Raw genomic sequence first — 15,688 nt, forward strand, 5'->3', positions numbered from 1 at the left:
ACCATTAAGGCCAAAGATTTATCTGTCTATATGGCTGCACACACAGAGATATAGACGCCTGCCTCCCAGAAATGGGCATTTAAAAAACATTCATTTCACACGTTCTTGTTTAGGGTTCATAATAATACCTGTGTAAGAGGAATTTCATCTTTATTGCTGGGCAGACAAAGGGATTTTTCTCTTGGACTAAGGTAAGTGAATGAATTATTCAGGGCTTTTCCATGGACATTTAAAAATCATAACTCCATGTGTGCTTTAAACAATAGCACAAGTTAAAAAAAAAAAAAAAGAGGAAGAGCTGGCTAATCCCCAAAACCATAAAATATCAACTGACATTTACCTATGTCTACTCAGGGTGCTTAGATGCAAATATTCATAAATGATTTTTGGTGTTGATGAAAGCAGAGTCTTTTAGTGCTGTTGCTGGTTTTCACATCAGAGCATAGAGAATGCAAGGGATCGAGAAGAGATATATCTAGAACACAACCTATCCATTTCTTTGTGAACAAAGAAACAGGAATCAGCCTGCCATTTTCTCTGTTCATGACAGGAAGGTTCTCTGATCCTAAATTTCTTCAATGGTTTGAAATCTGAGGGCCCCTGGAAAAACAGGATGAAGTTGTTGCCAATAGCCTTGTCTCTGGAGTCACCCCATTAAACCGTGATATTCATGAAATGCTTGACAGATTACCCAGTACAGTGTGTGAGGAAATCATATGGAATGCAGAGTCAGATGGCTTTCACTGACTATATGTATTCCCTGGGTCATCTTGGAAAGGTGAATGAAGCCATTTAAGCTTCCCTTTCTTTCTAAGGCAGGTAGGAGGGCAGATCCTGAATGACCTCCCTGTGTGGGGTGGGGTTACCACTCATATGACGTGGGACAAAGCACAAGAAACTGTTATGATTTATAAAAACTTTTGCTGTTCTTATCTTCCCACTTTATACACAAGAAAGTAGAGCTGTAAGGGCTCATCCAAGGTCAGAGTCAGTAAGGCAGAGCAGGACCCCAGCCAGGTACCCTCACCCACCGCCGAGGTTCTCCCCGCCCTTTCCTGGCATCTCAGTAAGCTCTGGCTGCCACAACACGTACTACAGACTGGGTGGGTTTAAAAAAAAAACAGTTATTTCTCCCAGTTCTGGAGGAAGGGAGGTGCCAGCAGGATAGGTTTCATTGTGAATATTATTTCAGGAGAAGGCAATGGCACCCCACTCCAGTACTCTTGCCTGGAAAATCCCATGGACAGAGGAGCCTGGTGGGCTGCAGTCCATGGGGTCGTGAAGAGTCGGACATGACTGAGCGACTTCACTTTCACTTTTCACTTTCATGCATTGGAGAAGGAAATGGCAACCCACTCCAGTGTTCTTGCCTGGAGAATCCCAGGGACGGGGGAGCCTGGTGGGCTGCCGTCTGTGGGGTCGCACAGAGTCGGACACGACTGAAGTGACTTAGTAGTAGTAGAGATGACTACCGTCTCACTGTGTGCTCAGGTAACCTCTTCTCTGTGTGCTTGAGGGGAGAGAGAAAGAGAGGGAGAGGGTGCTCTCTGGTGTCTCTTTTTACAAGGACACTAATCCCACCATGAGGGCCCCACCCTCATGACCTCATCTAACTCTAATCATTCAAAGACCCCAGATCCTAATACGATCACATTGAGAGTTAGGGCTTCAAAATACAAATTTTTGGAGGACTCAACTATTCAGTCTGTAACAAGGAGTAAAGATGGTTCCTGACTCTGCTACATCTTTTCGGTTCAGGTCAACAAATATTTGCTGACAATCTGCTAGATTCGAAGAACAGAACCAGGTCTTGGGGGAAACAAGGATGAACCAGGAGCCCCCAGACAGCCCACTTAAAGTTAGGACAGTTCCCAGAGAATGGTCTACAGGGAAGAGCATTTGTGACACATGGGCTTCTGTGCTGCTGCGTAGCACAGTTTATTGAAAAGAAACCTTACGAGATCCTTCTTCTGATAGCTGTGTTTGAAACAACTGTAATGTGAGTCTGGCAACTAATCAGTATATAATTAATAGCTGATAAGGTAATTAATGTATTATTTACTGGGGAAGGTACAGAAGGAAAGAGATTTTCAAATTTTCAGGCTATCGATGCATATAAGGAAACACAAAGGATCTGAACCTTCTGGTAGGGAATTATCAGGTCCAGTTATATTATTATGATTATAGCATAACTGGATATTTATTGAGTATATTTAGTTTCTCTCAATTGACTATTTCTTGACTGGAAGACTGAAGGGGCTTAGCTTCATTGAATGAATATTGGGTGGGTACAACATGCTAGCTATATTATAGTATGTGCGTGTGTGTGTGTATACATACATACATACATACACATATATGTCCATAACAAGAGGTATTTTTACATATATAGAATTTTTAATGTATTTTTACATATATAGAAAATATTATTTAATTCTTATAACAAATCTATGAGGAAATTATGCTATCCACACTCAGATAATTTTAAAATGAAGACAAGAAATAGAAGTCAGGGATCCACAGGTAGTAAGTGACTAAGACAGCACTAGCACATCCTCTCCAACCATTCAAACATTATTTTGATTATACACACACATGCACACGCGCGTGCATGCGTGCACACACACACACACACACACAGTTTTCTCCTCCAAATCTAGTTCTCAGGATTTTTTCCCTGTTGTTATTTTTAGTATGCTACTTTATTTTGGTAAGCAGGATGGGGATAAAGCTGGATCTTTTTTGAAGGTAGAGATGTTTGAAAGAGGATAAGCTGATACAAATTTGTATCTCTGTTCAAAACTAGACAAGGTTCCCTAGAGAAAGGAGAGCAAGCTCCATCCTCTCTGGGGTACCAAGTGTGATCTGTGTGGCCCTGGGGCTCAGAAGAAGCCAGATGTGTGCCCACTGGGTGAGCAGCCCAGGAAAAAAGAACTCCCAGTTTCAGCCTCCAAAGGCTACCACTGTCACATGAGTCATGGCATGCGACAATTGCAGGATGGAATCCAGGCCTGAGGACTGTAGTAGGCTCAATACTGCTGCCGGCCAAACGTCCGTGCCCTAATCCCCAGAACGTGTAAAAGTTACTTTATACGGCAAAGACATCCCAGCTGTGATTAAATTAAGGATCTCGTGATGGGGAGATTATTCTGGCTTATCCAGTGGGCCCTACATGTGATCACATGTGTCCTTTAAGAGAGAAGGAGGGGGAGACTAGACACACAGGAGTGGAGAAGGCCACTTGGCCACCTACTTAGAGACTGGGAGGATGTGGCCACGTGCCAAGGACCATTGGCAGCCACTGATCAAACTAAATAATCAAAGTGAAAGTGAAAGACACTCAGTCATGTCTGACTCTGTGACCCCATGGACTATACAATCCATGGAATTCTCCAGGCCAGAATACTGGAGTGGGTAGCCTTTCCCATCTCCAGAGGATCTTTCCAACCCAGAGATCAAACCCCAGTCTCTCACATTGCAGGCAGATTCTTTACCAGCTAAGCCACAAGGGAAGCCCAAGAATATTGAATGGGTAGCCTATCCCTTCTTCAGTGGATCTTCCCAACCCAGAAACTGGACTGGGGTCTCCTGCATTGCAGGCAGATTCTTTATCAACTGAGCCATCAGGGAAGTTGAAGCAATGCCGAGAAATACTTGTTGCTTTTTACCTTTCATTTTGGGTACTTTGCTTTATAATGACACCGTGTACAGTACAGTAACAGATTGCTAGATAATTGAAATTAAAGATAAAACATGATAAACACTTGGAGACTATAGCTATGCTGAAGATATGGATGGATGGATGGATAGGTGGGTGGGTAGATAAACAAACATGCTGGGAGACAGAGACATTAAGGCCCTGTTTCATATTTGACACATGGTGGGTAATTTAACATTCATCCAAAAAGATTGTCCAGAGGAAAGCTTGTGCTTACTGTTCATGAAGCTCTGAGGCATTGGGAAGGAAGTAGGTCATGTGGCCAGAACAGTCTTTTGATTTATTAATTCTTCAGCAAATTTCAGGGAACATAATCTATTACTGATCAAAAGATCCAGTTCCTAAATGAGGAAGAGTTGGATTTTCAGGACATAAAAATCACATGTGAACAACCCCCCTCCCTGCCAGAAGCTATGAGTCAGTTTAGAATATTAGAAAACATCATCACGGGCTCACTTGAGAGGGAAACTGTCTACATCTGGTGATCCAAAAACAAGATACATCCAATTATCTCCTCCAATGAATACCATAAGCAGATGATTCCACTATGAAACTCTGGCAAAAAAAAAAAAATGAAAATGCTATTAATGAAAGATTATGAAGTCTTTGGCTTCCCTGGTGGCTCAGTGGTAAAGAATCCACCTGCAGTGCAGGAGACCTGGGTTTGATCTCTGGGTGGGGAAGATCCCCTGGAGAAGGGAATGACAACCCCCTCCAGTACTCTTGCCTGGGAAATCCCATGGACAGAGCAGCCTGGAGGGCTACAGTCCATGGGGTCACAAAAGTCTGATACAACTTACTGACTACACCACCACCACCATGAAGACTTTGTCCAAAGGCAAGAAGATCCCACATTTGTGCCAAGGCTGCAGCTCACCGAAGATATGAAGCAGCTGTCAAATTCTGTAAACAGAAACCTGCCCTTTCAAGGTCAAGGAACTCGGTGTGAAGTTGAGGTTCCTCTCAGGTCCTCTCCTGTGAGATTCTCCAGCCTGCCCTCATCTGAATGGAAATTAGCAAATGTCTTCAGCCTTTCTTCCTCTTCAAGGATTGTTGGTGAGCCTGGTGTCTACAACCCAGTCAACTCTGCAGAAAACCATGGCTTAGATGGAAAAATCACTTTGGGTTTCTGGCTCATCAGCAGTACTGCACATCTAATTAGCTCAACAATTGGTCCCTGTGATAAAATCAGCTAGTTTTATGTTCAAATGGCTGCTGGGTGGTAAGCAGTACTGTCACTCTCAACTTTGCACGGCATAAAGAAGTTGCTGAAGAAGCTGGTTATTAGGGGGTCACTGGGGGCAAACTAGTGAAGACTATTAAATTAGTAATCTGAGTCAACAATGTTATAATTAGTGCAGAGGGGTCCCGCCAGGGTTCAGATAAGATGATCCCCCCTAGATGCAGTGACAGAGCCACCAGCAATGCCAACTCTTACAGGAGAAAACAGTACATGTAAAATGACGGAAATCCATCTTCAGAACCTCCCCATTCTCAGAAGTAAACCCCAAAGTTTGTGATGAGATAGATTACAGACTCCTAGACCCTCATCCAGTATTGTTAAGGATAACTCTCCCAGATTAAAGACCCCTACTGCTTCAGGGATCTGTCCAAGGGTTACCCTGGAGAGGAAACCCTGGAAGCCAAGCCTCTGCTCCTTCACTGACCTGTGAGGAGGCAACTCGTGGTATCTGAGTCTCTCTCCCTACTTAGTGGACCTAATAAAAACCACATTATTCTTTAAGGTAAACATAAAAGCACAGATCAACCTCTTTACGGTGTAAAAGCTAATTACACCCACCTCTCACTGCACTGTGATTACTGATTTTTCTTTTCTCTTTTTCTGTGTGTCTTTATCAATTATATCAATTAAATGGACAGTTGGAAAATGATACAAGTCTTCAAAATTAGAAACAAGAGTCATGGGTGCATACAATTTTATATAAAGATACAGAGAGATATATTCATACCTGTATCTAAACATGTCCATTAGATCCATTATATCTATACATCCATTATATCTATGTATGTTTATAGATAGAGTCAGAGATATAGAAATGGTTCCCTTTATATAAAATGCTTAAAACAGTAATTATCATGTAGTAAGTAGTCAGTACTATGGTTGCTGTTCTATTATCAATATCATATATACACATAGATATATCAACCATCAGTTCACTTGCGTTGCTCAGCTGTATCCAACTCTTTGTGACCCCATGAATCGAAGCACACCAGGCCTCCCTGTCCATCACCAACTCCCAGAGTTTACCCAAACTCATGTGCATCAAGTCGGTGATGCCATCCAACCATCTCATCCTCTGTCGTCCCCTTCTCCTCCCGCCTTCAATCTTTCCCAGCATCAGGGTCTTTTCCAATGAGTCAGCTCTTCACATGAGGTGGCCAAAGTACTGGAGTTTCAACTTCAACATCAGTCCTTCCAATGAACACCCAGGACTGATCTCCTTTAGAATGGACTGGCTGGATCTCCTTGCAATCCAAGGGACTCTCAAGAGACTTCTCCAACACCACAGTGCAAAAGCATCAATTCTTCAGCACTCAGCCTTCTTCACAGTCCAACTCTCACATCCATATATGACCATAGGAAAAACCATAGCCTTGACTAGATGGACCTTTGTTGGCAAAGTAATGTCTCTGCTTTTGAATATGCTATCTAGGTTGGTCATAACTTTCCTTCCAAGGAGCAAGCGTCTTTTAATTTCATGGCTGCAATGACCATCTGCAGTGATTGTGGAGCCCTCCAAAATAAAGTCTGACACTGTTTCCACTGTTTCCCCATCTATTTCCCATGAAGTGATGGGACCAGATGCCATGATCTTACTTTTCTGAATGTTGAGCCTTAAGCCAACTTTTTCACTCTCCTCTTTCACTTTCTTCAAGAGGCTTTTTAGTTTCTCTTCATTTTCTGCCATAGGGTGGTGTCATCTGCATATCTGACGTTAGTGATATTTCTCCTGGCGATCTTGATTCCAGCTTGTGCTTTTTCCAGCCCAGCAATTCTCATGATGTTCTCTGCATATAAGTTAAATAAGCAGGGTTGACTTATATGACTTAAATAAACAGCCTTTGCGAACTCCTTTTCCTATTTGGAACCAGTCTGTTGTTCCATGTCCAGTTCTAACTGTTGCTTCCTGACCTGCATACATAGGTTTCTCAAGAGGTCAGGTGGTCTGGTATTCCCTTCTCTTTCAGAATTTTCCACAGTTTATTGTGATCCACACAGCCAAAGGCTTTGGCATAGTCAATAAAGCAGAAATAGATGTTTTTCTGGAACTCTCTTGCTTTTCCCATGATCCAGCGGATGTTGGCCATTTGATCTCTGGTTCCTCTGCCTTTTCTAAAACCAGCTTGAACATATGGAAGTTCACAGTTCACGTATTGCTGAAGCCTGGCTTGGAGAATTTTGAGCATTACTTTACAGGCGTGTGAGATGAGTGCAATTGTGCGGTAGTTTGAGCATTCTTTGGCGTTGCCTTTCTTCGGGATTGAAATGAAAACTGACCTTTTCCAGTCCTGTGGCCACTGGTGAGTTGTCCAAATTTGCTGGCATATTGAGTGCAGCACTTTCACAGCATCATCTTTCAGGATTTGAAATAGCTCAACTGAAATTCCATCACCTCCACTAGCTTTGTTTGTAGTGATGCTTCCTAAGGCCCACTTGACTTCACATTCCAGGATGTCTGGCTCTAGGTGAGTGATCACACCATCGTGATTATCTTGGTCATGAAGATCTTTTTTGTACAGTTCTTCTGTGTATTCCTGCCATCTCTTCTTAATATCTTATGCTTCTGGTTATTGATATTTCTCCCGGCAATCTTGATTCCAGCTTGTGCTTCTTCCAGCCCAGCGTTTCTCATGATGTACTCTGCTCTCTATATCTCTGCACATTACATAACTCAACAATGGTACCAGGATGCCTGCTAAAACTAGACTTGTTTGCTCTAACAGAGGAGCCAAAAAGCCACTAAGTCATAGAAAATCATCCTGGAGACTGCAGTCAGCTGCCTGGCGTGGACCAGGCGGGGGCAGGTGAAGGACCCTTTGCATATTGTCACACCAGCCACCTCTCGTGCACCAACTCAGATGCCCTTGGCCTCACCTCTCTCTTCCCCACAGTATCCGGACACTGCAGGGCAGACCACTGCTGTTGGGCAGAGGGTTGTACGGCGGCACTGGTCTAGAGTCAAGACTCTCTGGAGTTAGTCAGTTTGCCAGGAGAAAAGTACTGGACTTTCTACTCATCTGTCAGTATAATTCAGAGCCAGTTTTTATTTATGTATAAAACTAAAAGAGACATGACATTATTTGTTCTCTGAGTTGGTGTTCAAGCAATTCTACGTGGGTACATGAACCACAATGGATATCTGGATGTTGGGGGCACAGAAGAGCCCAATTTTTATTTTTGAAATAGACCTTACTTTTAAAAGCCAAGGCTGTGATCCATGAAGGGGATATATGTATATATAGGAATGTATTTAATTCCCATGTCCCTAGGTACAGAACATCCAAAGAGCACTAGGTTAGAACAACTGTCAAGATTATTCATTGATTAACACTGAACAAGATTGTTCAAGATTAACATTCCCCCCAATCTACAAAAGTAACGGAGAAATTATTGAAACAAGTAACACTTAATATCTAAATTTTACTTCATATGTCTATCAGTTATCTAAGGTCAATGGTCAATGTGGGTTCTACTCAAAGCTAAAGATAGAAACTATACTGGGGTAGAAACCAGACTATTAGGTGTAAGTTAGCCTCTTCGTCCTCATGTGGGAGGCATTAACCTTTTGACCTTAACCTCTTCAAGGTGAACACAAGAAGATCAACTCATTTTGAGATGGTCTGGAGGGAAATTAATATTCTTCTGGAGTTTTTAAGAGAGACTGTGAATCATTACATTAGGAAATCAATATATAGCACTAATTATATGTTACTTTTAGTATTAATAACATAACCTTTATAATTAAATATAGTGAGATTAAACCAAACAGAATGAACTGTGAAGTTTTTGCTTGGCGCTGGTCCTCTGTTGAACCTGCCACCGTGTCTCGTCTGCCCTAGGCACTTCTCTAACCCATCTCTCAAGTGCTACTGTTCTTCCGGCCCTAAGCCTCCTCTCTCGTCATGCATTACTTTTCTCAAGTGATGGTATCAGCAACCAAGGCTTCATCTACCAAACTGAAGCTGAAATCCCAACAGTGATATGGGCTACCATCTGTTGAGCACTTTGCTATGCTCTATGCTTCACAAACATCAACCCAGTTAACAGTCATAATTATGTGTCCCCCAAAAAGATACGCGGAAATCCCAACTACCAGGACCTCAGCATGTGACCTCCCCTGGAGACATTAACAGAGGTGATGGAGTTAAATATGGTCATTAGCTAAGGCCTTGACCTAACGTGACTGGAGTTGTCATAAATGGTATTAATTTGGACCCAGAAACAGACGCACAAAGAGCCGATGATGAGAAGACAGGGAGAAGACAGTCGGCTACAAGCCCAGGAGAGAGTCCCCGAGCAGATTCAGTCCTGCCAACACCATGACTTTAAACACCCTGTGATTCAACAGGGCTGTGAGACCACAGATTTCTGCTGCTTAAGCATCCCATCTGTAGTGCTTTGTCATGGCAGCCCAAGCAGATTAATACAGAAAGAAGAAAAAAAAGAGACTCAGAGAGAGAGAGAGAAATTTGATGTTAAATTGTATGTTCATCTGGATGAGCTGAGTTTAGGAGACATTCATAAGAGCACGTTCTTTTATGGAGCAAAAGGGCTCTATTCCACGAGGCTGACAGAAATTTCCCAGAACATGCAAACGGAACGCAGGGCCAGGTGCCAAGAACCAGACTCTTCCTCCACAGGTGGCCTGGGAGGGAGATGGGACCTACCTTCTGGTAGTCCTCCTTGGACTTCAGGGCTGCCCCCACGTGCTCGGCAGAGGTCGGGTAGATGGCTGAGCGGTACTGAGAGCCGTGGTCGTTGCCTTGGCGCATGCCTGGGGAAGTGGAAAGCATAGGGTTACTGGGGTGGCCTGGGCCATGAGGCCAGTGTCACACGTCCTTCAGGACTCACGTCCTGCTAAGTGCTCGTTTCAGTTTCATCCTGACACAACTCTCCTTGAACAAGCAGGCAATGTATCTGTTTTGCTTTGCCTGTTTTAATTATAACGTATCTGCGTTTTAGGAAAATTTATCTCAAGTCTCGCATCATAGTAGATGCTCTACAAACATGCATTCTTCCATGCAGATATTGAAGTTATAACCATTTTTTGATTGTGAAGCTCTGTGATAACACACTGTTTCTGTGGATTCTGATGAGAGACTGTGTGGCAGGTGGTACCATCCCTTGCTTGGCAGATAAGGAAATGGAATAATATGCAGAGAAGTGCCTGGCGTGGTGCCCTACACAGAGGAGACGCCTAATAAATGACAAAGTGACTGATGCTCAACGGGTTTAAAGAGTTTGCCTAAGGTCACACACCCAGTCAAAGAAAAACCTGGCATTTTCAAGTCAGCCCAGGGCACTTTTCCAGTCACAGCAGCTCGAGTGTAGAGCTAACAGTAGCTCAAGGTCAACTTCTAACTGAATGGTGGGGTCCCCATCATACACTGCCATCGGCCTGTCAGAGATCCCCTACAGATCCCCATGCTGCTGAGGAAAGAACTTCACACACATTTACTGCGTCACTAAAGCATCGGTTTCAGTTTAACAAGTACCCGCAAACTCCCCCCATAAAAGATGCAACCTTCCTAAAGCAACAGATCCAAGTTCCCCAGCCCACAGTGTAGGTGCTGCTGCTGTTGCTGTTGGGTTGCTCGGTCCTGTCCAACTCTGTGACCCCGTGGAGAAAAGCCCCCAGGATCCTCTGTCTCTGCCCATGGGATTCTCCAGGCAAGAACACTGGAACGATTGCCATGCCCTCCTCCAGCCAGCTTAGGTGACTTCTAGAAATCCCATTCTCTCACCTGTGGAACCCCCTCCTCTCCTCCATATACAAAGGTCCAAGGGGGATCAGGAACTCATTATTAAAAAGCCAATATCAATAATGACATTGAAATATTAATATTGTATCCTAAAGATTAACCATCCCATACCTTCAATAAGCACTGAGTAATATCAAATTGGGATATCTATTTCATTTCTTTGTAAGTTATATATTCATTTAAGTATTATAGTGGTGGTACTATAGTGTAGATACATATTAGTAGGAGCTTCCAAGGTGGTGTTAATGGTAAAGAATCCACCAGCTAATAGGAGACAGACACTGCTTTGATCCCTGGGTCGGGAAGATCCCTTGGAGGAGGGCATGGCAACCCACTCAAGTATTCTTGCCTGGAGAATCCCATGGACAGAGGAGCCTGGCAGGCTACAGTCCATAGGGTCGCAGAGTCAGACACGACTGAAGCGACTTAGCACGCACCAATGCATATATTATATTAAGTATTATTTATAGTATATGATATGTATGTACTCTTGTAAATGTTACTTAAGAGACTGTGTAAGAGAGTGGATAAATATACATTCCAGACTGTTCTCTGTCTTCTTCAGTTTTCCCTCCTTCTCTTACAAGTAGGGCTCCTCCAGTGTGACTATATCCCACCCTTTTGTCCTAACATCTATTTGCATAAGGGCAGGAGGGTAGCATCACAGTTCCTTCTGAAATATTCCTGTGAAGAAAAAGCACTGCCAGATCACTGATTTTTACATCAAGTCACATTCCTCTCCATTTGGCACAAGATGCAGAAAACCAGGTTCTCCACGTGGCAGTCAGTCAGTTCAGTCACTCAGTCGTGTCTGACTCTTTGCAACCCCATTGACTGCAGCACGCCAGGCCTCTGTCCACCACCAACTCCCAGAGATTGCCCAAACTCATGTCCATCGAGTCGATGATAGCATCCAATCATCTCTTCCTCTGTCGTCCCCTTCTTTTCCCACCTTCAATCTTTCCCAGCATCAGGGTCTTTTTAAATGACTCAGTTCTTTGCATCAGGTGGCCAAAGTGCTGGAGTTTCAGCTTCAGCATCAGTCCTTCCAATGAATATTCAGGACTGATTTTCTTTAGGATTGACTGGTTTGATCTTCTTGCAGTCTAAGGGACTCTCAAGAGTATTCTCCGACATCACAGTTCAAAAGCATCAATTCTTTGGTGCTCAGCTTTCTTTATAGTCCAACTCTCACATCCATACATGACTACTGGAAAAACTATAGCTTTGACTAGACAGACTTTTGTTGGCAAAGTAATGTATCTGCTTTTTAATATGCTGTCTAGGTTGGTCATAGCTTTTCTTCCAAGGAGCAAGCATCTTTTAATTTCATGGCTGCAGTCACCATCTGCAGTGATTTTGGAGCCCCCCAAAATAAAGTCTGACACTGTTTCCATTGTTTTGATCTGTATTTTTTTTGAATGTTGAGTTTTAAGCCAGCTTTTTCACTCTCCTCTTTCATTTTTATCAAGAGGCTCTTCAGTTCCTCTTCACTTTCTGCCATAAGGGTGGCAGAGTCATCTGAGGTTATTGTGTATCTGAGGTTATTGATATTCCTCTCAGCAATCTTGATTCCAGCTTGTGCTTCATCCAGCCTGGCATTTCACATGATGTGCTCTGCATAGAAGTTAAATAAGCAAGGTGACAACATGCAGCCTTGACGTATTCCTTCCCCAATTTGGAACCAGTTTGTTGTTCCATGTCCAGTTCTAACTGCTGCTTCTTGACCTGCATAAGATTTCTCAGGAGGCAGGTAAGGTGGTCTGCTATTACCATCTCTTGAAGAATTTTCCACAGTTTGTTGTGACCAACACAGTCAAAAGCTTTGGTGTAATCAATAAAGCAGAAGTAGATGTTTTTCTGGAATCCTCTTGCTTTTTCTATGATCCAACAGATGTTGGCAATTTGATCTCTGGTTCCTCTGCCTTTTCTAAATCCAGCTTGAACATCTGGAAGTTCACCGATCACATACTGCTGAAACCTCACTTGGAGAATTTTGAGCATTACTTTGCTAGTATATGAGATGAGTCCAATTGTGCAGTAGTTTGAACAGTCTTTGGCATTGCCCTTCTTTGGGATTGGAATGAAAACTGACCTTTTCCAGTCCTGTGGCCACTGCTGAGTTTTCCAAATTTGCTGGCATATTGAGTGCAGCACTTTCACAGCATCACCTATTAGGATTTGAAAGAGCTCAGCTAGAATTCCATCGCCTCTACTAGTTTTGTGCATAGTGATGCTTCCTAAAGCTCACTTGACTTCACATTCCAGGATGTCTGGCTCTAGGTGAGTGACCACACCATTATGTTTATCAGGGTCATGAAGATCTTTTTTGTATAGTTCTTCTCTGTATTCTTGCTACCTCTTCTTAATATCCTCTGCTTCTGTTAGGTCCATACCATTTCTGTTCTTTATTGTGCCCATTTTTGCATGAAATGTTCCCTTGGTATCTCTAATTTTCTTGAAGAGATATCTAGTCTTTCCCATTCTATTGTTTTCCTCTATTTCTTTGCATTGATCACTGAGGAAGGCTTTCTTATCTCTCCCTTGGTATTCTTTGGAACTCTGCATTCAAATGGGTATATCTTTCCTTTTCTCCTTTGCCTTTTGCTTCTCTTCTTTTCACAGCTATTTTGTAAGGCCTCCCCAGGCAGCCATTTTGCTTTTTTGCATTTCTTTTCCATGGGGATGGTCTTGATCCCTGCCTCCTTACAGTGTCACGAACCTCCGTCCATAGTTCGTCAGGCACTGTGTCTAGCAGATCTGATCCCTTGTCGTAAGGGATTTGATTAGGTCATGCCTGAATGGGCTAGTGGTTTTCCCTACTTTCTTCAATATAAGTCTGAATTTGGCAATAAGGAGTTCATGATCTGAGCCACAGTCAGCTCCCGGTCTTGTTTTTGCTGACTGTATAGAGCTTCTCCATCTTTGGCTGCAAAGAACATAATCAATCTGATTTCGGTGTTGACCATCTGGTGATGTCCATGTGTAGAGTCTTCTGTTGTGTTGTTGGAAGAGGGTGTTTGCTATGACGAGTGCATTCTCTTGGCAAAACTCTGTTAGCCTTTGCCTTGCTTCATTTTGGCCAAATTTGCCTGTTACTCCAGGTATCCTGACTACTTACTTTTGCAACTCCATGTGCAGTTGTTTAAATCTATTTTTTTTTTTAAGAGAAATAGCATGTGAGGAAAAGAGAGCCTGCAGATGGTTATATTATTTAACAAGTTTGAGTAAGATTACATACATCTTGTACACAGAAGACAATAATTATCTGTGTGTGTATCTGGAGGTCTCTAAATTATCATAAGATTATGGAAAATTGTGGCTTATGGATAAAGACCTGCTTTTGAGAAAACAGAGTGAGAATAATGAAGAATCCCTCCCAGGATATGGTTTACAGTGGGCTCTTGCACTGGTGATATTTTCACAGATTATCTGGCAGAAGGATGACACAGTGAAACCCTTAAGTCTACCTCCATGTCTAGAGCTCCTCTTGTAGTGACATGACAACCTAAGGGGTAGAAACACCTGGGAGATTTCACAACATTGTGTGGCTGGGCGGAAAAGAGGCACACGGCTGTCATCCTGGGCAAGCATGAAAGGTAACTGTTGCTGTCTAGTCACTCAGTTGTGTCCGACTCCTTCTGACCCCGTGGACTGTAGCCCAGCAGGTTCCTCTCTCCACGGGATTTCCCAGGCAAGAATACTGGAGTGGGTTGCTATTTCCTCCTCCAGGGGATCTTCCCGACCCAAGGGTGAAACTGGCGGCTCCTACATTGGCAGGTGGATTCTTTACTGCCAATCCACCAGACAAGCCCATGTATGGGGATGGATTTTTATAAAAAATAATTCATGGATTTATTTATACAATGAAGAGTTCATACTACTACTGCACTCTGGGACAGGAATTTCTGGACTCTTCCTTGAATCATGACCCCTTGACTCTACATTCTAACTTGATCATTGTAACATTGATCACTGTAACACTGTCATACTGATATGGCTCCTGCCACTGCTGTCCCTGTCTTCCTGTGCAGATTTGGGCTGTCCCCAACACACTGTGCACAGAGGCGTAACTTTAAAGAGGGTTGACTTGAGGACCTCCCTGGTGGTCCAGTGGGTAAGACTCTGCCTTCCAATGCAGAGGCTGCTGGTTCAATCCCTGGTCAGGGAGCTAAGATCCCACAAGCCTCGTGGCCAAAAAGCAAAACATAAAACAGAAACAATATTGTAACAAATTCAACAAAGACTTTAAAAATGGTCCACATTTTTAAAAAAAAATCTTTTTTTTTTTTTTTACAAAGAGAGGAATAATTTTATGGGCATTACCCATAGCTCTACATCAGACTCACTGAACCTGTTACCTTTTGTACAAACCCAGACTACACATCAGTTGGACAGATGGAAGTTATTCACACAGTTACAGCCACATCTGTGGGCAGAAATCTTTCCAATTTTAATTTACAGCCTGGACCTCCTGATCACGTCCGTTATTGGATGTTCTAATAAAACTAAAAGCTCCTCCTGTCAGAAACAATACACTCTCTTCCTGGTCACTCTGGCTAAACCCCTGACTGACCAGAAAGCATGACAAGAGAGTGTTAAAGAGATGTAGTAGTGGATGGAGAGAAAACATCAAAACCTTTGTTCAGATTTCTGTAAGTCTTGAGTGATACTAGACTAGGAGTTAACTCTCCATTGTACTCAAGGATAAGGTTATTTTGATTATATTTTCCCATCAGAGTTCATCCTCAGGAAGAGGTGTAATATCTTAAACTCAAACCATACATCCATATCCACACACACGTGTGTGTATTTGGTCACCTGCAATCCATGTACTTTCCTTTAACTAATGAAGGCACTTATTAAATGGATGGGTGTGTGTGTGTGTGTGTGTGTGTGTGTGTGTGTGTGTGTTCCGTCATGTCTGATGCTTTGAGACCCCATGGACTGAAGATTGCCAGGCTC

At 42.9% G+C, this 15,688-nt stretch overlaps 1 protein-coding gene across 3 annotated transcripts in view; it reads right to left on the bottom strand.

Moving 5' to 3' along the window:
* MSRA (methionine sulfoxide reductase A) overlaps window positions 1-15,688 on the bottom strand; it is a 383,749-nt gene that overhangs the window by 89,569 nt on the left and 278,492 nt on the right. For all 3 annotated transcript variants that reach the window (XM_027549007.1, XM_027549006.1, XM_027549008.1), the window contains one exon: window positions 9,629-9,735. In XM_027549007.1, coding sequence (XP_027404808.1) covers window positions 9,629-9,735 — 107 coding nt within the window. The remainder of the gene's footprint in view (window positions 1-9,628; window positions 9,736-15,688) is intronic.

Source organism: Bos indicus x Bos taurus, chromosome 8 (genome assembly GCF_003369695.1).
Source record: "Bos indicus x Bos taurus breed Angus x Brahman F1 hybrid chromosome 8, Bos_hybrid_MaternalHap_v2.0, whole genome shotgun sequence".
Taxonomy (NCBI): domain Eukaryota; kingdom Metazoa; phylum Chordata; class Mammalia; order Artiodactyla; family Bovidae; genus Bos; species Bos indicus x Bos taurus.